Source organism: Choloepus didactylus, chromosome 11 (genome assembly GCF_015220235.1).
Source record: "Choloepus didactylus isolate mChoDid1 chromosome 11, mChoDid1.pri, whole genome shotgun sequence".
Taxonomy (NCBI): domain Eukaryota; kingdom Metazoa; phylum Chordata; class Mammalia; order Pilosa; family Megalonychidae; genus Choloepus; species Choloepus didactylus.
This window is the reverse complement of record NC_051317.1, coordinates 47,569,879-47,597,276: the sequence shown is the minus strand read 5'-3', so window position 1 is coordinate 47,597,276 and position 27,398 is coordinate 47,569,879. Positions and strand designations below refer to the sequence as shown.

At 33.5% G+C, this 27,398-nt stretch overlaps 1 protein-coding gene across 3 annotated transcripts in view; it reads left to right on the top strand.

Annotated features, from left to right (window-relative positions):
* The window catches only part of CDH12 (cadherin 12), a 1,151,516-nt gene that overhangs the window by 1,011,165 nt on the left and 112,953 nt on the right, over window positions 1-27,398 (top strand). For all 3 annotated transcript variants that reach the window (XM_037799128.1, XM_037799130.1, XM_037799129.1), the window contains one exon: window positions 3,327-3,494. In XM_037799128.1, the coding sequence (XP_037655056.1) occupies window positions 3,327-3,494 (168 nt within the window). The remainder of the gene's footprint in view (window positions 1-3,326; window positions 3,495-27,398) is intronic.

The following is a 27,398-nucleotide window of genomic DNA, read 5'->3' as shown; positions in this document are numbered from 1 at the left end:
TTCTTCATTTCAAGAGGTAGATAAAACATAGCCTCGATTAGTCTTGCTTAGTTTGCCAGAACTGCTATGACAAATATAACACAATGGGTTGGCTTAAACAACAAGATTTTATTGACTCACAGTTTGGAGGCTATAAATACAAAATCAATATGTCGGCAAGGGCATTCTTTCTCCTGGAGCTCTCAGTGTCCTGGTGATTGCAGTCTTCCATCATATGACCATCTCTCTGTCCTCTTTGGCTTCTTCTGAGTTTAGGTTTCTAACATTGCTTCTCAACATCTTCTCTTTATAAGTCCTCCAGTCATATGGATTAGGACCCACTCTGATTCAGTCTGGCAACAGGTAAATAAGCTCTTTGAAGATCCTATTCAAAAATGAATCCACACCTCAACTAATAATAACATCTTCAAAGGTCCTATTTATAAATGGGTTCACACCCACAGTAACATAGATTAAGACTTGAACATGTCTTTCATGGTGGACATGATTCAATTCCCAACAGCTGTGATATTTTTAGAGGATTTTCCTATATAGTATTGCATATTTTCACATCAAAATAACCCTACATTATCATTAGAGTGTTTAATCCAATTTTTACAAAATAAGCTGAGTCCCATCAAGATTTGAGGACTTGCAGACAGGATGAGGGTGACTGCAGAGGGAGAATATATCCCCTGTCAGACTACAGCCCTTTGATTTATTATTTTAGAATTATGTCTCTCTCAACAATGTGTTTCTATTCATGTTGACAAAAAAAAATATTTGGCTGGATAGCATCTCATTCTTTCTTTCCCTCTACTTGTCTTGATCATAGATGGTAGAAAATTAACCAGGTACAAAATGATCAAATCATACCAAGTTTCAGTGCATAATTTACCTATCAACCCTGGTAAATAAGATTTACTGCAGAATTATATCAAATTAATTAAAGATTGTGGCATCAGTGTTTCAGAGTGTTTATACTATTCTATAATGATATTATAATATTATATTACTATTAATTATATATAATGGTATATATGATATTATTTAGGCTTTAGCTTTTATCACACAATGCATTTTTTATCCCTTTATATACAAATCCTCAAAGACAGATAGAGATGGACACCTGAACCTAAACATATTACTAAAAACTGGAGAAAAAAAAAAGTAGCATTTCCTTCTGCTAGTTACATTCTACTATGGACACACATTTTAGCCCAGTACTATGTAAGTTCTCCTCTTTCTTAAGATCATGTAATTTTTTTTTTCATTCTAATTGTTAGGCAGTTAATAAACAATTAGTGACTATGAAGAGAGAAAATATTTTGGATATCAGATTTTCTTCCTAGGCTTTGTCAATAAACCAAAATATTTATAAAGTCTCTTCTTGCATTGAACTATGTAGTCTGTCTGATCCCCCAGATTTCTACTCTAAAAAAAGCTCTACAAATTACATTTTTCATTTCTCTTGGGCAGTGGTTCCAAAATGGAAGTGCCAGATATGGAGAAAGCACATTGTGGTCATCAGGGGAGATTTTATTTGGAACTACATATGTCACACTTTCCCCTCTAAATCCTAACACACTCCCTTCCAGTTGGGCAACATTACACTACAATGAGTCTAGACATAGCAGAACTGTCAGCCATCATATGTGAGATGGAACCAGAAAGCAGGGCAGTGAGTGTCTGATTGAGCACGGGACCTTGAAAACTGCAACAAATCACTGGAAAAAAATATATCTTTTAAATAAATCTAATAATAGCTATTTTCTCCCATTTTCAATTGCATTCATAAATATTTTAATATAATTGGATCACAGGAGATTTTTTTTTATATGTTCAGCACATAACTCTTGTGTACATGTGCATGTGTCTGTGTGTGTGTGTTACATTTACACATTGAAAATGAAATATAATTGAATACGGGACATCTTGGCCAACAACAGGACAAGACAGCATGCAGATGAGACAAACCGAGGCATTTATAGAACATGGGCATTATAAAGCAGGCAGGTGTCACACAGTTTCAGGCAGGTAGGACCAGGACCCTGAGATGCAGAGGATAATCTAGGTTAAGAGACTAGGAAATGAGCATCAGAACCTGAGCTGACAGAAAACAAAAAGATTGAACCAAAAGGGTGTCGACATCACTGTATGAAAAAAGCAGCAGTAGCAACAATGAAGACTGCCTTTCCTACAATTTCCTGCCAAGATCAGAAGAAATCTGGGATTGTAGTAAAATCTGAATTTGCATCAGAACCGCATTCAGTAAATAGATAGTGGAAATCATAGATAAGATGGGAAAGTATATTGGGTCGTTAATTGTATGGCATGTTTGTGGGCTGATGCAACCACATCTTGCTGTTCATATATGCTACTTTAAGAAATAACACTAAAAAGCTGCGTAGGTCTAAAGACACATGCTCTGCATTCTTTCCATGAAAACCTTGGCTATCATTGGAATTTGGCATAAAATGTTTTCCTGATTTTACTTACAAGAAATCTGAAAAGTTTTAGTTATTTCATTATGAATAAATATAAATATAAATTAGTTCCACAAGTTGGACACTAGGACAGAAAATATGAGTATGATATGTAAATCTGAAAATTTTCACAATTGTAAATTTATGTATTTACACATTCATTCATTCAGTCAGTCAGTCAGGAAGTCAATCAGCTGATCCATCAGTTGATCAACCCCTACTTATTCTCAGTGGCAGACACTGCCCTAAGTGCTAAGATATTTTGGTAACAAGAGAGATGAATTCCCTGTAATGGCAAAGCATAATGAGATCTAAATGCAAAATCTGTGGCTAAGACAATTAAGGTGCATCCTTAAAGGCAAAATAAAATACATGAAAGATAATGTGTTTTTTTTTTTTAAAAGAAAGAACTGACATCTTTATTCTAGAAAATAAAGATAAGAATGAAGGAAATGACAATCACTGGAAACTGCATGATCAGGGTAACAACTTAAAATTTTGGTATATAGCTTTTCATCTATATTTTCAAGCAAAATTTTGTTTTCCCTTCAAAGATAGTATCATGCTGTAGAGACTGTGTTTGTTTTAGTTGACTTAATGAATGATGACATCTTTCTGAGCTTATACGTTGTTATTTAACCTTATTCCTCACTGCTGCACAGCATTTCATGTATATATTTAATTATAACCTAAACATCAGACATTTTGGCTGTTTCCCATTTTAAAAAACACATATTTTTTGCTACCGTGTCTTTGCAGGTGAATTTAGGTAGAATTATTTTCTGGTTGCAGACTATATTATTTTGAAAAACACAATGTTTTTGATATTTGTCCTTTATTATATTTTTTTTTTCACTTAAGGTGTTATTAGAACAGCTTTGCCGAACATGGACAGGGAAGTCAAAGAACAGTACCAAGTACTCATCCAAGCCAAGGATATGGGCGGACAACTGGGAGGATTAGCTGGAACCACAACAGTCAACATCACCCTCACTGATGTCAATGACAATCCGCCTCGATTCCCCAAAAGTATGTCTTTCTTTTAAGCATAAATTAGTCCATCTTTACTTTTTCCCTGATGATGTCCTTGAATGTTATAGGAACTCTAATCATTTTCCAGACACTTTTGATGTTTGGGGAGCAGAAACTAATGGATAAAGATTAAATGTCTTCAAATATGAAAATTTCCAGCAGAATCATGCACAGTGTTACTTTCATAGAAAATAATATAAATGAGCCATCAGTCTATGTCATCAATTCCTTTAAAGTAAAATATTCACTATAGGCTGGGATCCTACTCTAATTTCCAGTAATTGAAAAAGTATTAACATGCATATTCTGATGTAATTGAAGGCCTCATATTTCTAACATGTATGCCACTCTATTCTTTTTTATATCTATAATTAGCATAAGAATTATATGCCTGCTCTACAGTGATTACATCTGTTGTACCATTTTCATGCAACTTTCATGTAAATATCAGATGATATTACAGTGATGCTATTTATATTACTTTATTTCTGGCTAGATTTTTCATTTTAGCTTTGTCATAGGTGAAAATTGTTACAGTTTCTATGATAACAGAATGATTCACACCTGTATCTTCTCTGTAACTTTGTGTTTCATTTGAAAATGAGTACTTCTCACTTGTGTTACATCTAGGTTTCTTTTGAAATATTGCATTTAACACCAATCACTACCTACTCGATTTCTGGTACATTTTAAAGATTATGTCAGTGTTCTTAGGAGCAGAATGTTCCCATTATGGTTTGATTAAATCACTAGGTACCCTTTGCATGATCAGCTTAAAAAACCAAAGCAAAATGATTTTCATTCTCTATAAAGAAAGTTTCTGAGTCCATATAGTAAAAGATATAACACAGAGAACATTTAACTAAATGAACACTTTTTTCCTTTAGTTGTATGTTTCACTATGTTTTTCTACTTGAGAAATACCTCTGACATTTTGTTTCCTTAAAACAATCAATCCATATTTTCATTATGGAAGTGTTTTTACTTAGTGATGAGAAAGCCCAATGGCCAAGTATTGTAAGAGTGGCAATTAGAAACCATTATACTTCAGAAAATGGAATATATGTGACAATTGTTTATTAGATAATATGTTATGATTAATGACACTGAGAGTCTTAGAGCAACACTTTCCCTTACTTTTGCTATTAAGGGAAAATGAAAGAAAATATAAATAAATAAATACCATAAAGAAGAAAAAAACAATGCATTTGATTCTCAAGCATTGATGAAGACTATGTTCCCAGCTGTAATATTCTCCATATTTTTACTACTTAAGTGTGGTCAGTTTAAATAGCTAGTTACGGGGGATAATTTGGGAGATGATTCTGCTTGTATAAAAAGCAGCACAGTGAACACAGTCTCATCTGGATTTTATGGTCGTAGAAAGTGCCCAGTGTTGAGTACAGGAAAGAACAGTAATAATCCCTGGATAGTGTTAATATTCTCATTCATGAGGGTGGGAGTGTCATAATTCTACTGTGGCTTTCAGACACAAACCCCAACTAGAAGAAGGATGCAGCTCTTGTGAGTTTGGGTGTAGGGTAGATTGCAATAGATTGCGTAAGGACCCAGCCAAATAGGTTGTTGTTGAGGGAAATGCAAATGTCTCATTGGTAGAGAAGTTGAAATATACTTAAGAACTAAGAGGGTGTGCTCAGGTCCCACTGAAATAGCAACATCAAGTCCAGAGCCCACCTGCTAGTGGGAAGAGGATCTGCATATAGTAGTAGGTTGATTTAGGATTTCTTCGAGGTTGAATCTAGAGGTATGTCTTCATTCTGGGTAAGTATATGAGACCTACTAGGACAGATTGTGGTTGATAACGGAAGTGGAACTTTTAGAGTATCTACATGCTACATGAGGAACTTTATCTTTGTTATCTTATTTCTCATAACATTCTGAGATTGATATTTCCCACAATATGCTGTTAAGGAAATAGGCTTAGGTTAAATAACTTGTCCAATGTAGTGAAATTAAGTGACTGTTTTTTTGGACTCTAAATTTCAAATATTTTCTAGTAGAACATAGTAAAAAGAAAAGACATTCTTTTCTTCTACCTGCCATTATAAATCCATACTGTTTTAGAACACATCCTCAAGAAAACAGAGGACATATTTTTAATTCTCCCCATTTTGTAAACAGAAATGAGAGGACAGGAAAAAATATGTCAAGTGGATCATAGTGACCAAATTATTTTTCTGTGTGTGCTCTCTGTACATTTGTACTATAGTTTCAAACGATAGTTTTTGTAGGTGGAATATATGTTTGAATCATGAGAATGAAGAGTTTCCACGTTTTGCATGAATAAATGATTAATTCCCTGAAATTGTACATGTCTTTGTGTCAAGCCCTTTTTACTATACTGTCATTTGAATTACATCCTTCAGGGAAAAAGACAGAAAACATCTATAAACAGAAAAGCCATCTCCTTAAAAGGAAATGCTCATTTTTGCAAGAATGTTTATCATGTAGAGCAATTAAACCACAAACATGATATAAAAATTACAAACTGAAATAGTAGCCTTTTAAATGTAAAAGTCAAGGAAATATGTACCCCACATAAAAATAATTTAAAAAAGAATTCTCCACAGCCGAAGTGTATTTGTCCATGTCTGTTAAGCAATGAAGTTGATTTTTTTTTCTTCAGATGAAATCATGAGCTATTTATTTCTTTGCTAAAGATGCAACAGGTGTTTCCTTAAAATTTACTGAGCACACATTTCCTTCTATTAATCTGTTACAGATGAAAAAATTGCATGATACATGCACACGCATGATACATGTGTTAGTGGTTTGATGTTTTATTGCTTCTGTGAAATAAATGGTTCTTGAGATATTAGACCATCCTGAGAATTTGACATGATCATGCTGACAATGATATTAACTAATAACTTACCATGTCATACATTAAGCAAAGTGATTTGCATATATATTCTCATTTTATTCATATGAAGGCATAGAGTATTATCTCAATTTTGGAAATAAAATAGCAAGGATATACTATTAAGAAAGCTTAAGTAACTTGATTACACAGCCACTAGGTGGTAGAACCTCATCTTTAGGCAGAACCTCATCTTAGTTCAGAACTCTCACTTTTTTCAGGCAGGTAGGACTCACCTTAGGTAGAACCTCATCTTAGTTCAGAACTCTAACTTTTTACCATGCTCCCTCTTAACTGGCAATTTGCCTTTGATGCTTGTGTTTGTCCCAAAAGGTGTAATAGTTAGCTAAGAAAATGCCCCACAAACAAAGGGAGGGATATTTTTTCAGAAAGAGTAATACATGACATGTTAAAAGTATTCTTTACAATTGTTTGCAAAGAAAATGTAGATAAAATACATTTTCTTTGCAAACGATTTTCTATATTGTTATACAGTTACCACTACTGTAATCAAGAATATCTGTAGAGACTCTCCACCTGTTAAAAAGCTACAGAAAAATGTTGATGGTTTCTATTACATGAATTTTGAATGATGAAACCATCTAACAAGATGATCAAATTATACATTATGGGATCAAATCAATTAAATGATGTGTTTAGTTCATATTTGGCAAACTATTCATACTTCTCCCACTCGGCTTTTTTCTTCTGTATAATAATATTGTAATAAATATGAAAACAACTTAAGTGAAATAAAGCACTCCATATACAACAGTGAGTGAACAGATATTCCTAAGTTTTGGGGAATGTAATGGAGTGTTTGCTTCTTTTTCTTTTCTATTTCAATATAATAAGAGAATCATTTGTATGGTAAATGACTTAAATACAGAGAATATGACATAAACAATATTTCAAAGTACTTTGTTTTAATTTCATACCTACCAAACATGTTTAGATTATGTCTAGCCATGGGAATTTTGATTCAGTTACAAGTCAATAATACATTATTTGCACAATAATTACAGTAAAAGAACATATAGTTCTATACCATATTCTTTGGTTTGTTAATTTGTTAACAAATAATATATTTGTATGTACTAGATTTTACTACAGAGACAGTTATTGTTATGAGATGAATATAATGATCATCTAAGTAAAATTATATCATAAAAGCATTGGCTAAAATTCTTACTGAACAAACAATAATCAATGACTGATCTCCTTGGTGCATACACTATCAGATAAAATCTACAGATCTATGCACAAACAAATTATACATATGCATCTATATAATAGTTTGTCTCTTGTACATTCATTGCACAAAAAGACTATAGTATGCTCTGGATAATTACTGAATCATTCAACAAATAATCACTGATAACTATATATTTATTTAGTGAAAAGTATAGATGTGTTTAAATAAAAATATTTTTTTGTTTAGTTTGTCTTTTTTTTTTTTTTTTTTTTTTTTTGGTGTGTGGATTTAGACTAGCTCTTCTCCTATCATGAAACATACGAGATACAGTTGTTGATTTTTCTAAAGAAAGATTCATTACAGTATGTAACGTATAACATTTTCCTTGGAATCAACATAAACCCAGTCAAACCGAGGTGGGACTGCAAAGCCTAATCTTGCTTATTTATCCTGTAAAATTATTTACCTGCTTAGAGAATGGTAAGCTTCTAAGATGCAGTCTTCTTAGTTAAGACATAGAATAAGTCATTCTGAATAAAGAGCTAAAGGCTAACTGAATTACAACACTTATTCAGATAGAGACATGGAGAATGTATTCCCACTCTAACAGGTGCCCAACATTTGATTGTTGGGCATAACTGAGATTGACCACCAGACCATACAAGTTCCCTGTTGTATGTGAAAAAATATGTATGTATATATTTTAGTATATAAAAATCTGTACAAAGTTATAATCTCAGAACCATTAAACAACATCAGAGAAGAAATATTTTGTAGCCTTTAAGTCCAGAGAAGACACTCAGCTACCCAAGATATTGCCTGAATATGGAGATGATTACTTCTGTTTCCTTCAAAAACAAACTTTGTTATTGTTGGAGGTTGATTTATGTAGATCTGTTACCTCCCGACTTACCTGGAGGTTCTGGCTATAGACCTGCCGCCTACCTGCACACTGGGAAACTGTAGCACTCCCCACAACGTGTGCCTAAATGATTCCCCTGAGGTAGAATCAAAGGCCAATTTGATGCTTTTATCACTATCTTCAAGGTGAAGGGATTGGAAGGGGAGTGGTGGTAATTACTTATCAGCAAGCATGGCTAAAATGTTGAGTCTTACATGAAATCCATCAATATTTAAATGAAAACAATTATTTCAGTTCTTTTCAGACATTGGAGGATGAGAGGGTTGTATGATCTGAAAGATTAAAAGTTTATTACATCTAACTTAATGAAGTAACTTTGACTAAAAAATGCAAGTTAAGGCTTTTCCATAATTGGGACCAGGTGGTAGTTGTAAATACTACAGTCAAATAAAAAGTTAACAATATTTTAATGTGTTAATGACATAAATGTATGTTTAAGTTTCTCAAATTTACTACTAGTACTGATTTACCATCATTTTTCATACATATTTTAATCCCCACAAGTCAATTTCTACTAATATTGAAGTAATTTCTAATAGATAACGCTTTCTAGATCCTATGACAAGTTTTCTTAATCTAGGGCTTTTACAGATGTGCTTCTTTTCCTAGACATCTCTGAGGTATGAAGAGAATGTAATTTTTGGAAGTAGTAAATTATGTGTTATTTATATTTTATCCCAAATTATGTAGGCATTAGATATGACCTTGTAGGTCAATAGCCCCCCAAATATTAATAAAACAAATAAAAATAAATAGACTTTTAATGCTAAGTATATGTATTAAGATCTCTCTCATTTGGGGGAAAATGTCTAAATAATATATAAAAGGAAATTGTAAACTCTAAGCAATTGAAAACATTAACAAAGAGCTTATGTTCAGACACTACATGTTCTCATAAAAATTGTTGGCATGAATGATAGAAATAGAGTCATTATATTTCCATTCTTGAAAAATAAGCCAAATACATTTTAAAACTGTCTCTTTACTAATTGTAATAAACACTTCTAGCTTAATTCCCCAATGGGTCTTCTGTCTACGTCAATAAGACTAAATAACTATTTCCTGAAAATAAATCATGGAAATGATTATCTAGATCCTATTGAGTGGAAGTTCTACAGTGGTCCTCAAATTGTATTTGCCTTAAGAATTCCTTGGGATCTTGTGATCCAGTGAAAGATACTCTGTTTCAATTGATATAATAGCTTTGGACTAAAATCTAAATTTTAAATAAGTGTTCCAGGATATCCTGATGTAAGAGTTTTACAGAGCACAATTTAAAAATCACCGGTTTACTGTGATGAAACAGCATGTGTTGATTCTCTAGGGAGGCATTTTCATTATTCATTAAATAGAAGCAATGAGTTAATTATTTTGCATCTCATGAGAATTGGTTTTATTTATGCAAAACTCTATTCCTAAAGATATATTGGGGTGAAGACTGAATATTAAAAGCTGTTTTTTTTTTGGTAAACTAAGTATTGTGAAAAAAAATTCTTAATTAAACACTCATTGCAGTCATATATCTTGCCTAGAAGTCTTCCAAAGAACTTATGGATGTTAGGTACAGATGCTTTCTGCCTAACCCTGAACTGAATACAATTAGAAAGCAAGATCAGCTTTGTACTCAAATTTCCAATAGGCAAGGGATAATACCTTTCATTAGACCATACGTAGGCAGATGTAAGCAAATGAAAAGCAATGAGTACAATCTTTAAATCACTTATCATGCTATTGTTAACACTATTAACATTATTTTTTTTTTTGTAAATGAGAGCATACACTTTTGCATCTTTTTAAAGTGGTGCTGAAAATTTTTGATGACTTATTTGGCCCCATTCCACACGTGGCAAAAGGCAAAAAATTGCAGCAAGGTTGTTCTGTGGCCCCAATAGTCATGCTTAGAACTGAGTTTATGAGCTACAGCATCCATGAGTCTTATAGAATCCTAACTCAAGTTTTAAATTACTTGGCTGGTTCATGTTAAATAAACTTTAAAATTGAAGGGATATAAAAGATATTGTCCCCAACCTCACCAGTATTGTCAAAAATAATATAAATATTTAAAGACTATTGGATAAATAAATATGAAAAAATATTTTAAGTTAAATCTATGTATTTTCCTGCTCATATAAGTGGATTTGGAATATTTTTAAAGTTAGCATCTTGCTAACTTTGATGGATGGCTTGAATGTGCTGGCATTGTATAATCAATGATCCAAATGTGAAGCTTTATCTATGATAGAATAAAACTTATGAAATCATAAACAGACAAGCAAAATAACACATAAGGAAAATACAAATGGGAAAGTTTCCCCATTCCTTACTTCCTAGCTTTCAGCAAAGACAGGAGAAAAATTTGTCTGGTGACACTTTCCTGTCAATCAGAGCAAGGTTGATGCCAGCAACAGATCTTAGGAGACTTAAGTAATAAGAAAACCTCTAGACCTCTGGCTGAAATCCACATATATTTCTTCTTTACTTATTAAATGCTCAAGTTTATGTACTCAATCTGCTTGTTTGTTGTTGCTGTTGCTATTCATTTTTAATCTGCACATAAACAATTGCCAGTTCCAAGATTTTCCTGGGGTATACAATGGCCACTTCTCTTTAAAGAATCTGATGATGATGATGATGATGGTGGTGGTGGTGATGGTGGTAGTGATGATAGCAAGAGTTAACATTTATTAAACATTTACCATGCAAAAGCATTATTAATTAAAAAACATTGAATATTAACTTGTTTAATTCTTATTAATAGACTCCACTAAGATTTAAGTACTTTAGAAGAGGACACCGAGTGAAAAACTACTAAGACTCACCAGATAGGAAGAGAAGGAGCCAGGGACTTTTTTTTTTCTTGGATTTTTTTAAATTCAATTTTATTGAGATATATTCACATACCATACAATCATCCACAGTGTACAATCAGTTGTTAACAGTACCGTTATATAGTTGTGCATTCATCACCACAGTCACAATCAATTGTTGAACATTTTCATTATCACACAAAAAAAGAGTAAGAATTAAAGTAAAAAGGAACACCCAAGACATCCCCCACCCCCATCCCTACCTATTATTCATTTACTTTTGTCCTCATTTTTCTATCCACTTGTCCATATACCGTATATAGGGAGTGGGAGCCACAAAGTTTTCACAATCATACAGTCACACAGGGTGAACTATATAGTTATACAGTCATCTTCAAGAATAAAGTCTACCGCATTGCAAGTCAACAATTTCAGGTATTTCCCTCCAGCTATTCCAAAACACTAATAACTAAAAAGGGATATCTATATAATGCATAAGAATAACCTCCAGTATGACATCTTGACTCTATTTGAGATCTCTCAGCCACTAAAACTTTATTTTGTTTACTTTGTCTTCCTCCTTTTCAAGAAGACTTTCTCAATTCCACGATGTCAGGGCCAAACTCGTACCTGCAAGTCATATCCCACGTTGACAGGGAGATTTATACCCCTGGGAGTCATGTCCCATGTAGGGGGGAGTGTAGTGAGTTTACAAGCAGAGTTGGCTTAGAGAGAGAGGAGCCAGGAACTTTACAGTTACATGTGTAATGCAGCAGAATGTAACTGGACAACACACTAAACACACTAAAGCCTCAGTTTTCAAATGTTCATAGGCATGAAAATATATACTACTGCTTCCTTAACCAGAATTGAGTCAGCTGGTAGCTGTAGTCCCTGTGAATGTGCATTTGGGACTTTCAGTTGGCTGTCTTAAAATCACTGTATTCTTATATTTGTAAGGTGATTTGTAGAGTAGAAATAGTCTAGGGTTTGGGAAAGGTCTTTATTTGAAAGCTCAGCTCTATCATTTACTCACTAAACTCTCACCCCTTCATGTTGTATCATCAAATTAATATACTAAAGAGGGTGATCATACAGTTTAGGATTGCTTGAGACAGTTCCAGTTTAAACTTGTGGCTCCAAATTAGGCACTAATAGTGCTTCCTTTTGATCTAAAAAATTCCCTGTTTGGGTGACAAATTTTATAGCCATCTTAATAATAATGTATATTGCTGCTGAAAGGATTAAATTAAATAATATAAATGAGATAATATAAATATCTAACAGTAAATGTGTTTTGTTTTGTTTTTTTCCTCTTCTCCTTCTCCCTCCCATATCTTTCTCTCTCCTCTCTCTTCCACTTTATCCCCATATCTCCTCTATACTTCTACAGGTAGAGTTTTTCATACATCCCTCCCACATAATCCCTTTGCATCTTTTGCTTCTGTTCTATCAGTATTCCCAATTAATGTGGATTCAAACATGAGTTGAATAAATAGCTCAAGAAGTAGCTCATGCCTACTTTCCTAGTTGTACTTATCACCAGAAAAAAATTTTTGTTTTAAATCTTGGGATAGATTGCATGCATTATGCACAAGGAGAAATTGATCTGAAAATGTCTAATTCCATTTAAATCACTGTGCCAATTTAAGTTCGAATGCACTTTCATTTACTTTTTCATGGTTAAAACACAGTTGCAAGATTAAACTAAACAATAAATTCTCTATTTGTTTGATACCATATTTTTACCTTGGAACTCTCTTTTATGTGACAAGTAGATGAACAAATCTTTTAACATGTGAAATCTTAGTCTTCTTATGCTTCTACCAAAGTAATAGCTGAGCTGTAAGCTATTTTTATAGGCTAACTTCAATTAATCTTCAACTTATACCCTACCCTGCTATCCCCTGATTTTATCCTAAATATTTCTAAAATAAAGGCATTTGTGATGTATTTGCATAATAATAAGACTTTTTAAATTTGAAGAATATATAAGGAATTAAGATATATGCTTTAATTATTCATGTCATTATCCTAGTTTTCTTATTAAGCTTTAGTTCACACAAATTCCCACAATTTTTATATAAAATATATACTTTTATATACTTGTTCTTAAGTCTGGAGAGATAAAATTGAGCAAGACTCCTTCACTCTTCTCAAATAGCCAACAATCCGCTCACTAAGGCAAATATTTAGGTATTCAAATCTATCAGAAACACTGCATAATTCCCAAAATAGGAATGTGATCAAAATAAATTTTGGCATAAATAGGAAAGAGTAATTAGGTCTATCTGGGATAGTCTGGAAAAGATTCAAGAAGATAGCAGATGAGAAGGAATTTAATTGAATGTACAATAGGAATTTAGCAGATTGCAAAGGAGAGGAGGATATTCCAAGGAGTGGGAAGAGCATTAGCAAAGTCTTGGCCTGCCCAGCATGACGTATTCAGGGGACATCTTCTAGACCCTCTGTATATTGCCCTATAATTGAACTTGAGGCTGGAGAAATAAGTTAGCTACAGGGTGACACAGTGTTGGACGGTAAGCATGTACTTACTTTTGTGTGTGTGTACTCTAAAGCACTCATAGGTGTATACCTTTGAGTAGAGAGATACCATAATATATCTATATTTTAGAAAAATAGATTTGATAATGTGTTAAAGAATGAAGTGGAGAGGTGATGGGAAGTGGGACTAGGACAGTTTGGATTAGATAAGCAGAGGCAGAATAGAGGCATGTTTCAATGGCAGAATGAAAAGGGCTTTGTGATTTACTGGATTCAGAGGATAAGTCAAGTAAATAAAGAACATGCCAAGAGACAATTTCAGTAAGAAGACGGGTTTTTCTTTTGATAGCGCTGAATTTGTGTGGAGATGAGCAGGAGATGTTGAAAATAATAGGGATTCTGAAAAAGCAAGTCAAAGCCAAGGAAGCATTTCTCTTAGAAATCAACATAGAGGTGATAGATAAGATTTAGGGCACAGATATTATTAACCAGATTCTAAAGAAGACATACTTCTAAGTAGTTAGGGGTATAAGAAGAAAATCCTGTAAGGAAAATGAACAAAGATAGGAGAAGAAACTTAAATATAACCACCTAAAACCTTTAATCCATAGATTTTTGGACTTTATCATAGATGTGAAAGCATCCTAAATCCACCATTTATTTCACATGGTTTACATTTCTCTATTTTTTGTTTGCCTTATTATTGGTTTCAATTACATAGGCATGGAAATCGGGCTTCTAAAATATTTCTTTATGAAAAGTAATCAGAATATACACAATACTAAAAACCATGGAAATGCAAAACAATTGGTATATATAATCTATTTTATTAACAAAATACTTGGCACAATAAAATATATCTTTTTAAGAGTAATGTTTTATTGATTGCAAATTATATTGAGATAGAATTGTAATAAAAGAGATCATTTTTAATCTCTGTAAAAGGGAAAAGAATTTTTATTCTTTTCCCTCAAGCAGCTCAGTGTGTACATGGGAGATTTCAGTTAATTGACTTTTACACTACCCTGAGTAAAAGTAATGATAGATATAAGGCAAAAATGATATAAATGTATAAGAAGGGCATCCAAATCATTACAGAGCAGATCTGAAAGGGTTTTGAAGGAAATAACATTCATGTTTCTGAAACCTGAAACTAGGAGGCAGAGCAAATATGTATCATCATATTCAGACCATCATAAAATGTGATTTGTTATTTAGAGCTATGCATAGAATTGTGAAAAAGGGAAGTGCAAAGACAGGAGAAAAATTTAGGCTGCTCCTGAAAGAATGGCTGACAGATTCTGTCCATACAGAGGTGAAGAGTAAAACTGATAAGAGTAACACTTTAGGCATAAGCAACAAAACAAGAACAACAAAGGGAATATTCAAATAATAATACACAGGCAATAGCATAATATGTAAACCATTGTGTACATCATGATACGTGAAAGCATGATAAATATCCATAAATCACATTTGTAGATCAATTAATGGGATGCCATTGAAAAAGTCAGTGCGGGTGAAAGAAACAAGGTATTATGTGGAAATAGATTGTTACCAAATTCTGTCTTTTCCAGACTACCCCTCTAATCTTGCAAGAGAAAAGCCATGAGAAATCAAAGATTGGAGTCAATAAATATTTCCAATTGAATTTGAGCTTCAAGCATTTTCAGAGCCTTAGTTTATAAGGTTTATATAATACAATTAAAAGGTATTTATTTATAATTAAGCCTCTAGCATTACTTGTGACATTCTTGTGAAGTTATTGGGCAGTAACATTCAGAATTACTAATCTAAAATATTTTATTAGATGGATCAAAAATTACATGGACAAAGACAATGGAAAGAAAGTTTTACATAGTTAATGGCGGTTTTAAAGGAATATTAAATATACTCCATAACATGGATGAGTAATGGAAAGTATTGATGTACTTGAGATGTTATGAACTCTTGCCAAGGTCTCTATCATGTTTATTACTACGTAGTAAGTGTACTGGCTATATAAATCACACCTATTTGAGAATACATATTTTTGATAATAACCCCCCTTTTTTCCCCTGGCAATAATTAAGCAACAAATGGGTTGTGATTCACAGCTCATTTCTAAATGGTTTAAATGGGATTTCCAATATAATTTCTTTAAAAAAATTATAAACAGCAATTGGTTTTCCAAGGAAATACAGAGTAAAAATTTACCCTCCTTTCTTGGTGCAGAAGCAGAAGACATTGTATACTTAGAACCCCATCCCTCACTCACATCCCCTAATGCTCTTTGCTGTACATCTTCATTTACTGTGCTCTTTAAGCACTGATGGGAAAAACACTACAAGTCTGCCCAACCTGCTCAATTCCCAAATTGCGATTTGTAGTCCCCAGTGTAGCTGATATTAACAAGAATTTTGAATTGAGTTTTTGTTTGTTAACCCAATTTTGTCACTAATTGACTGAATGTCAAGCAGTAAAACCAAGTGAAGTGAAATGGTCAGGCCAAATGAGGTACTGTATTTTAGATCAGAGATGTCTCTTCATAGGTTTGTTTCACTCCTTATGTATAACTAGTTGTCTGCAAATCAATGTCTTTATTTATACACTGGTGGAGTGGTGTGCTGGAGTTGGCTCTACTGGATTGTGAGATCCAATTGTGCACATCTCTTCCCAGCCCTGTGTTCAGTGATGTCACGTTGTTAGCTTGAAATCAGCCATGGTGGGAGTTCTTACACTATGGATACTGGGAAACACCAAAAATCGGAGCTTCCATCTGTACTCCTCCCCTGACCTTGATCTTATTTTAAACATTTATTAGCACATCACTGACTGGGAATTATAACAATAGTATCTACCTCTATTCATAATGTAAGGATAAAATGAGTTACTAATGGGAAAAATGAGTTGATAACGGAAAACCACTTAGAAAAGTGACTTGAAAATAGAAAGCACTATACAGGTTATTTCTATTATTGTTATTGTCTGTTCCCCTTAAGCAGGAGTTAAGAAATCAGCAATGTTTAGTTATTCATTAGCTATGGGGGTGGGAGATTTTAGTTTGTGTAACTAGGGATGTGGTAATACTATTTGCTGAAACAGTGAATATTGGAGAAGGTTTTGTTCAGTAGGGAGGGCAATTCTATAAGCTCAGTTTTGAACATATCAAGACTGAGATGCTTTTGAGTTATCCACATGAAATTGTGGAATAAGATAATGGTTTGCCAAGTATGAAGCTCAAAAGAGACAAATAAGCTGGAGTTAAAATTTGAAGAAAGTTCAGCATAAAGATATTAAATGAAGCAAGGGTATGTATGAAATCGCATGGGAAAGGACAGGCTAGCTAAAGAGAAAAGGGCTTGGGAAGATCGTTTTTGACTAGGACTGCATACTAAAAATGGCAGGAGGTTAAAAAAAAATGTCATTTTGATCTGAACTCAGAACAATTAAATCAGAATCTCTCAAGATGGGCTCCAGCCTTCAACTATTCTTTTTTTTAATTTTTTATACTTTCCATATTATTCTAATATGCAGCCACATTTTAGAATCACTTATGTAGATCCAGTTTTTAAGGATACCAACCTGACCAGTAGAGTGTCATATGTATTAAGGGGAAATACACTTCAGAAAGAATAGAATAATAGAGTGTTGGATGATGTTAAGAAGTTGTCATTGGATTTACTGACATGGAGGTCCCTGGCAATCTCATACAAAACAGCACTGGTAGAATGGTGGGTTTGGAAGCCAAATTAAAGATGCTTGTGTAATTAAGTAGGGACTGGTGACCATGATTATTCTCAAGAAGGTCTGTTGGAAAGGGAGAAAAAAATTAAGGGGGTACTGGAATCAGATTTGGGGACAAGAGGAAAATTTTTAAAGATGATCAAGACATCAACACTTTATGTCTTAATGGGAATAATTCAATTAAGAAGAAATTATTAAGCACAGAGAGGAAGGACTCTAATAAATATTACAATATATACAAATTTCTGGAGTTTGCTAAGAGAAAACATGGATGGAATCATTGAAAATATCAACTCAATTGAAACGAATCAGGAAAGAATACTTACAGATATAATAAAAGGTAAATATAGAAACTTCCACAGGAGCACTAAGATACAATGGATATTGCATAGCAAGATATGGTCCCAAAACAAAATCCAGAATTTGTAGTGGAAATGTCTTGATATATTTAAGACTCTTGGACTCCTCGGTCACAATGAAGCTATAAAAAGAAAGTGAAATGGAGACAAAACATTGTGTTGAGAATTTCTTTGGAGAAATCCAAGCTAAGCTCCCCTTATCCAATAAATGTAAGAGATGGTGGCACCATTCCCACTCATCTCAGGGCTGGCAAGGAGAGTTTTCCCTTCATTAAGGACCAATAATAAAATCCAACATAACTTTTCTGCAAATGGTGACTGCATGGACTGATGGCTGCCTCATGCTTAAGAAAGTTAAAGAATCCTGGGAAAGAGTGAAGAGAAGGACAGCAAAACTTTGTTTGGGAAAGTAATTATATGGCATGTAAGCAGAAGAGAAACAGCCCAGAGTCATTTTAAGTTCCACAAAAGAGATTTTCCTGTATGTGGAGTCTATTGTTGGAGATCCAGGGCTGAGGGGAATGTTCCATTAAAGAAGAGGTATTGACCGTGTCATAGGTTCTGCAGTCAGAGAAGCTTCCAAGAACCTTCAAAAAATGCTACAGGAGACGTCAGTATCAGGTACAGAAAAGCCACCCATTCAAGTAAGAACAGCCCCAAACCCCAGCTTTGCTGCCTCTCATGGAGGGGTGAAAACACCCCTGGTAAGTGAATTTTGAAGACAAACTGGGAAAAGGAAAGCCATCCTGATCACAAATGAAGGTCCCACCTGCTGTTGCCCTAATTGGCTTTTAGATGGGGTGATTAAGAAGGGAAGTCTTAATTTTGAATAAGGATAGAAATACTAATAAATATGATATACTAGTGATTATTAATTTTCAATTAGATACTTTGGGAATTAAAGTGAACATAAGACTGTGTATTATTTAGGGGTCAGCAGAAACATCACTGGCTTAACATAATTTTCATCCAAGAAAATACCAAGCTTATAGTCATTGAATAAAGTCCAAGGAGCAGTGGAAGACAAAGAAAAACATCCTATTTTTATTATATTTTGTATTTTGTGCATGTTAAAATTAATAGCTACACTGGTGGGGGGATGTCTAAGGTTTGGGAAGCTAAGCAATCTCCTATAAGATAAGACGTGATTATTTTTCTATGAAATGGGAGACAAGGTCCCTGACTGAGAAAGGAAATACTAGGGAAAAGTAGAGTTTTTGGGAGAGTATGTCAGTTTAAATAGAAGCCATTGAGAATAGAAACAAGTTGATCTTTGCTTATTTGTGTGGCTTGCAGGCAGGGTTGAAAGTGTAATTGAGGTTAGTGATCAAAATTTATAGTGGTATCTATCTGCCTTTTTTTTGTTGTTTTTTATCAGTTAACTGCAGCTCCCCCTTGAAAAGGAAGAAAATTGTCTTTATCAAGGATTAGATTTTTTGTCACACTGTAGCAACAAAAGTATATGAGCAAGATAGATGTATAGGCCATAGATCAATAAGATGTTTAAATTAGAAACTCTCTAAGTTGGAAGGGAAAAGAAGAAAGGATAAGGTAATGGATTTATGAATAGATTTATGTAGAGGGATACATATACTGGAAGTACTTCTGATATTAAAGATGATAGGTCGCAATGGGAGTAACTGAACAAAACAAAACAAAACAAAAAACTGGGAAAACAGGATAATATGGTCATGTCTGCTTTGACATATGGTTCCTCAATTTGGAATATTCTCTACCAGTTCACTCCACAGACCCAACATCATCTTGTTGACTCGGATTCTCAGTTTGAAACATGTAAAATTTGAATAGTAATGTGTATTATTCTATAGCACTGATGATACTTTGCAATTTTACTTTGTGTGATCATTAAGTTAGTGTCTATCACCACCACTAGGCCTAAAGGCCGTAAGGATAGATACTGTCTTTTATTTTTCATTGTCATTGCATGGCAGAGGCTATTAAAGCTAGTTGAATCACATATTAAAAATCTGAGTTATTGGAAATTTAACAGTCTACTATTCAAACCAATTTAGAAAGGGCAATTCAATAGCTAGCACTAAATTTTAGTGTTGTGTTTGGCTGCTCAGAACTAGAAAGTTTGGAGGAATGAATTTTTCATTGCCCAGAGGAAAGAAATATTGCTGTGGTTATATAGAATTTATAAAATGCAATCCATTAATGTTGGATGTTGTGTACATGGCAACTCATATTCAGTGATGTATTTAATTAATAAAATCTAGACTGAGAAATTACAACCTAGATAAGGTGAAGTATTTTAACGGATACAGTAAAGTTCTTGATAACAGATACTTCACATTTCCAAAAAGTTTGTTCATTCTAGGATCACTCTAAGAATTAGCAAGAGTAACCTTCTCTGGGAGATTTCCTTCACTGTTTTTTAGTATTCTTACCTAAAATCCAGCTTGAATCCAACTTTATTATCAGGATGGTTCTTTCCTGTGGATTCTATTTCTATTACTTTACTTTTATTGAAAATACTCATAGCTTCAGGCTTTTTAGCAAATAGAGGGCAGATAATGTTCTTCAACCATTAAAATATTTTTTACTCCTGACACCTCCAATTTTTAAGATGTATAAAAACATTCAAGTTAAAATTAAAATGACTTTTCAGAATTCTTTTCACACCTCCATTTCTTTAATCTCCTCTTCTCTTTAGCAATTTCCTACTGCCTATTGCCACGCTTACAGGAAAATATTATTATATATATGAGAGAGTTGATCTGTAGAATATTCTTTACAAATAAAATAGTAATGATATATAATAATTATTAAGTGCCAGGCACTACTCCATAATTAATTTTTCAAAAACAAATCTCTAAGGTAGGTATTATTATTCCAAAATTACAGATCAGGTAAAGAAAGGTTAAATACTATTTCCAAGATCAAACTGCTAATAAGTGGCTCTAGCATGTACATGGCTTTTATAAAGTTCCTTTTTACTGGTGCAGATATATTGTTTTCTTTTGCTTTCTTTTTTTTTAATATATAGAAAGTGAGAATCACTTTTGGCATAATATTACATTTGCTTAAGAAATTATATAAATATTATTTTTCTAGAACAGCACTATATTTCCATGAAATTTGATGTTAACAAACAAAAGTATGCAGGATCACTATTTGAATAATTACATATCTGAATTCAATCACTGAATCAACAGTTTGGTGACAATATATATATATATATTTTTTTTTTAATGTTTTTTTTTATTTTTTTTATATTTTTTAATCTTCATTTTATTGAGATATATTCACATACCACGCAGTCATACAAAACAAATCGTACTTTCGATTTTTCATAGTACCATTACATAGTTGTACATTCATCGCCTAAATCAATCCCTGACACCTTCATTAGCACACACACAAAAATAACAAGAATAATAATTAGAGTGAAAAAGAGCAATTGAAGTAAAAAAGAACACTGGGTACCTTTGTCTGTTTGTTTCCTTCCCCTATTTTTCTACTCATCCATCCATAAACTAGACAAAGTGGAGTGTGGTCCTTATGGCTTTCCCAATCCCATTGTCACCCCTCATAAGCTACATTTTTATACAACTGTCTTCGAGATTCATGGGTTCTGGGTTGTAGTTTGATAGTTTCAGGTATCCACCACCAGCTACCCCAATTCTTTAGAACCTAAAAAGGGTTGTCTAAAGTGTGCGTAAGAGTGCCCACCAGAGTGACCTCTCGGCTCCTTTTGGAATCTCTCTGCCACTGAAGCTTATTTCATTTCCTTTCACATCCCCCTTTTGGTCAAGAAGATGTTCTCCGTCCCACGATGCCAGGTCTACATTCCTCCCTGGGAGTCACATTCCACGTTGCCAGGGAGATTCACTCCCGTGGGTGTCTGATCCCACGTAGGGGGGAGGGCAGTGATTTCACCTTTCAAGTTGGCTTAGCCAGAGAGAGAGGGCCACATCTGAGCAACATAGAGGCATTCGGGAGGAGGCTCTTAGGCACAACCATAGGGAGGCCTGGCCTCTCCTTTGCAGCAACCGTCTTCCCAAGGGTAAAACCTATGGTAGAGGGCTCAACCCATCAAACCACCAGTCCCCTATGTCTGTGGTCATGTTAGCAACCATCGAGGTGGGGTAGGCGAATACCCCTGCATTCTCCACAGAATTTATTTTTTGAATTTTATTTTTTGAATTTATTTTTTGAATTTTAAATCTAAATGTAGTTCCTCAATTAATGGTCTACTTAGGTTGTCTCAAAGAGATATTGTTGAGCTTGTAAAAATGCCTAACATTCTTATGAATTTAAAGTGATTTCTACTTAACTTTCACATATATCTAATATTATCTAGGTATATTTAGTTACTTTAAACTCTAATTACTTATGAATTAGTTACTTGTAGTGTAAAGATAAGTTTTATGTAAGCTTTGGCATTTACTTCTTATATGTTTTAAAATAACTTCAGACTACATAGTGCAATAAACAAAATAAAAATGCATTTAAAATTTAATTTGCAATGGATTTCATCTTTTTACTTACTGTTCTTGTTGCTGAATGATCATGTGTTGTTACTCGTATACTGTATAATTAATAACTATTTATTTCATTTCCATAATCTGTGTAAATTCTAACATTAATTTAAATTTTTTTGAGAAATGTTATCTCTTTTGGTGTCTTCTTCAATACTTGGAAATTTCTTCAAAAGAAAAAACGTGAGGAAAATACATTGTATATAATTTCTCCTTAGATATCATTGAACCCCTGGCCCCCTCCCTTGCTAAAGTATAATTTTTCAAATGGTATAGGTTCTGACAGAATGCTGAATCAGCCTATATCTGAGTAAAATATACTTTTGCCTGTGGAATTAACATGAAAGATTATCTGTAAGAAGTTACAGAATTTGATTACTAACATTGCACCTGAGTTCAACAAACAAAATTTTCTCCTTTTCAATGTTAAAATGGCATTTTTGTTAAGCATAGTGTGTGCTTTCAATGAATATATATTCTTATCGACTACACAATAATTTTCTATCAAATGTTTTATTTCTTAATCTGTGTTGTACAGGTAGTGCCATTAAGATATTTCATGTGTGTGAATACTAGAAAATCTAGAGGAGGATGGCAGAGTAATTACCTAGTACATCACAAGTGATTCGACTTTGGCATAACTGAAGATTACTTCAGAGTTTTGAATTAATCTGAATGACTTCAGCTTTAATTCTGTTGAGTTTCTAGAAATGATAAAGTGTCAAGTCATTGGAAATAAACTGACAAAACCTGAAAAATCTGACATGACTAATGCTTACTTTCACTGACTTGTTCCATAGTCTGTAAACTTTATTACCAACTACAATATTTTATTTAAGAATACTTCTCTTAATGAATATATTTTTCACCTTCTGAAAATGTAAGTGTGCTAGGAAAAGAACAGAAAATCCAGTGTTCTCCATACTGGTGTTTCATATACACTAAAACTTCAATACACCCCAAAAATATGTAAGTGGTGAATCACTGTTTTACTTCTATCATATCCTAATATTGGGGAGGGCAAGTTAATGGAATGCTGTTGAGTCCATTTATTTTAGACAATGTTACTATCTCAATTTATCACAAGTTTTCCAATGCCATTAGACAATAATGAAATTTATGGGCAAACTTTATGCTGACACCCTTTTAAAAAGCTACTATTTAATATATATTGATAGAGTACTATAAGGAATAGCTGTCTTCACATTTCTTGTTATCATCTTCATAAAATATTCTTTTATAAAACATGAAACTCATATCTCAGCATATTGTCTTGACAAAGGGGACTATTTGATCTGTATTCTTCATTAGCTGGTGTCCTTCAGATTCCTTTACAGAGTTTAAAAATACTTCTTATATTATAGGTTCTCAATTCCGGCTAAACTCTTTACCCTCACTAATTGCAATCCCTTAGAGATGACCCCAGACTGTATATATTTCCCTTGTTATCCAATGATTTTTAAATGTTTTTGCTTTTAACTGTTCAAATGAAAAGCTGCCTTATAAACCTAGCATGCAGACAGGCAGATCTGATTTACCATACTGAAGAGAACAAGCAAAGATATCCCAAGCCCTTTATGTTAGATTCGCATATTTTCCTAAAGATCCCATCCTCCATATCTTGCTCCCCACTGGATGCACACTTCTGGCCATGTTTGAAATTTACTACACTTGCTATCTCACCCTCTCTCTCAAATCTCCCATTGTCAGCTAGTTACTTGATAATTTTAGTTGTAAGTTTCCTAAATAAATATCCTGAGACAGGAAGTTTTACAGCACACTAATTAACAAATACCTCCATTCCCCTGTTTTATAAAGAAAAATTCAAGCAACAATATTCTGGCCTTGACTTTGTTCTTTGGAATGTGGCACTGAGAAGTTTGTACAACTTTAAATAAGTGTGTCAACATTAAATAGGAATTCAGGCATCATTATATGTGCTAATATCCCAGGAGTACCCACAACAGACTGGTAGTATATTTATCGTACTTGTTAATTATTATCAATGAAATGTTCAGATCATATATAAGTATATAAATATGTATATTCAGATTATACACACACATATATAATGTGGAAACAAGCATTTTGCTTTTTATAGTAAGTGGTTAGTATTCCATAGCTATATTATTTGATAAATATACATAATATTTGGTTTTCATCTACCTTTTGTGAAACACTCACGCTAGAAAGAAATTAGGTCATAAAATCCACATTGAGGTTCAGCTAATGTAGTCATAGTTGTTTTAAATCAGACAGATTCTCCTTGAACATTTGTCTTTATCCTCCTTATAGACAGTGGGAGTAAGTTTAGACCCTGCTTTAAGTCCAGAAAACATTGAGCATTTCCATGTGTCGGCTACTGTGTTACATGTTTAGGGAATAAAACTTTAGGAAACATAATACTGTCCCACAAGAAATTGCCAGTTTGGTCAATTAACAGAACTTTTCTTAGCCAATATTCTTTCGTAATCCATCCATTTGCCACTAGGCATTTTTTTTGTCTATGTAGATTTGTTTGTTTGTTTGTTTAACATTTTAAAGGTGTTCTTATAGAAAGAACTCATATACTATTTGAAGGCATGTATATTATTAATTAATTAAATTGATTAACTATAAGCATAACTATTTTGGACCCCTGTAAAATATACCTTCTGTCTTGTACACGGAACCAGACAATGTTTAGATGAATATTTAGCTCTACTGAGACCAAACATATGCTCCTTTAAAGTGATATCCATTGGATGTAAGTAATTCATATTTTAACATGATTTACAACACCAAATGGTGGATTATTTTATTTTATTTTTTTGGAGGGCAGGCAAAAGATAGCAAGCTTTAACTGTCACTAGGAATAATGAAATATGAAATTACCAAGTTTTGGTTCTGATTGTGAAAAAACTACAGGATCTATAAAAAATTCAGAATGAAAAAGAAAGGATTTGGCAGAATCTTTACAAATCACAATGGATTAATTTTTCTCATATTTTTTTTTCCTAAGATAACTGCTTTACTTCCAACATGTTTCTACTTTACCCCAAGAAAGTTACCTAATACAGCAACATTTCTGTGAACTTGTTCCTACTATATCCATCAGAAATTAACAGACCATAGTCATTCCTGGGCATCCCCAGAATGTTAAATAGCTTATCTGTTCTTCTTGGATTATTGTTCCCCCTTCCTTAATTGCTCTCTATTGCTAGTTCCCCTACATTCTACATTATAAACCATTTGTTTTACATTTTTCAAAGCTTACATTAGTGGTAGCATATAATATTTCTCTTTTTGTGCCTGGCTTATTTTGCTCAGCATTGTCTTCAAGGTTCATCCATGTTGTCATATGTTTCACGAGATCGTTCCTTCTTACTGTCGTGTAGTATTCCATCATGTGTATATACCACATTTTATTTATCTAGTCATCTGTTGAAGGACATTTGGGTTGTTTCCATCTCTTGGCAATTGTGAATAATGCTGCTATGAACATTGGCGTGCAGATATCTGTTCGTGTCACTGCTTCCCGAACTTGCGGGTATATACCGAGAAGGGCAATCGCTGGATCGAATGGTAACTCTATATCTAGTTTTTTAAGGAACTGCCAGACTGACTTCCAGAGTGGCTGAACCATTATACAGTCCCACCAACAATGAATAAGAGTTCCAATTTCTCCACATCCCCTCCAGCATTTGTAGTTTCCTGTTTATTTAATGGCAGCCATTCTAATCGGTGTTAGATGGTATCTCATTGTGGTCTTAATTTGCATCTCTCTAATAGCTAGTGAAGCTGAACATTTTATCATGTGTTTCTTGGCCATTTGTATTTCCTCATCAGAGAACTGACTTTTCATATCTTTTGCCCATTTTATAATTGGGCTGTCTGTACTATTGTTATTGAGTTGTAGGATTTCTTTATATATGCAAGATATCAGTCTTTTGTCAGATACATGGTTTTCCAAAAATTTTTTTCCCATTGAGTTGGCTGCCTCTTTACCTTTTTGACAAATTCCTTTGAGGTACAGAAACTTCTAAGCTTGAGGAGCTCTCATTTATCTATTTTTTCTTTTGTTGCTTGTGCTTTGGGTGTAAAGTCTAGGAAGTGGCCGCCTAATACAAGGTCTTGAAGATGTTTTCCTACATTATCTTCTAGGAGTTTTATGGTATTTTCTTTTATATTGAGATCTTTCATCCATTTTGAGTTAATTTTTATGTAGGGTGTGAGGTAGGGGTCCTCTTTCATTCTTTTGGATATGGATATCCAACTCTCCCAGCCCCATTTGTTGAAAAGACCATTATGACTCAGTTCAGTAACTTTGGGGGCCTTATCAAAGATCAGTGGGCCATAGATCTGAGGGTCTATCTCCAGATTTTCAATTCGATTCCATTGATCTATATGTCTATCTTTTTGCCAGTACCATGCTGTTTTGACAACTGTGGCTCTATAATAAGCTTCAAAGTCAGGGAGTGTAAGTCCTCCCACTTGGTTTTTCTTTTTTAGAGTGTCTTTAGCAATTTGAGGCATCTTCCCTTTCCAAATAAATTTGATAACTAGCTTTTCCAAGTCTGCAAAGTAGGTTGTTGGAATTTTGATTGGGATTGCATTGAATTTGTAGATGAGTTTGGGTAGAATTGACATCTTAATGACATTTAGCCTTCCTATCCATGAACATGGAATATTTTTCCATCTTTTCAGGTCCCCTTCTATTTCTTTTAGTAGAGTTATTTAGTTTTCTTTGTATAGGTCTTTTACATCTTTGGTAAAGTTTATTCCTAGGTACTTGATTTCTTTAGTTGCTATTGAAAATGGTATTTTTTTCTTGAGTGTCTCTTCAGTTTGTTCATTTCTAGCATATAGAAACATTACTGACTTATGTGCATTAATCTTGTATCCCGCTACATTGCCAAATTTGTTTATTAGCTCTAGTAGCTGTATTGTTGATTTCTCAGGGTTTTCCAGATATAAGAACATATCATCTGCAAACAATGACAGTTTTACTTCTTCTTTTCC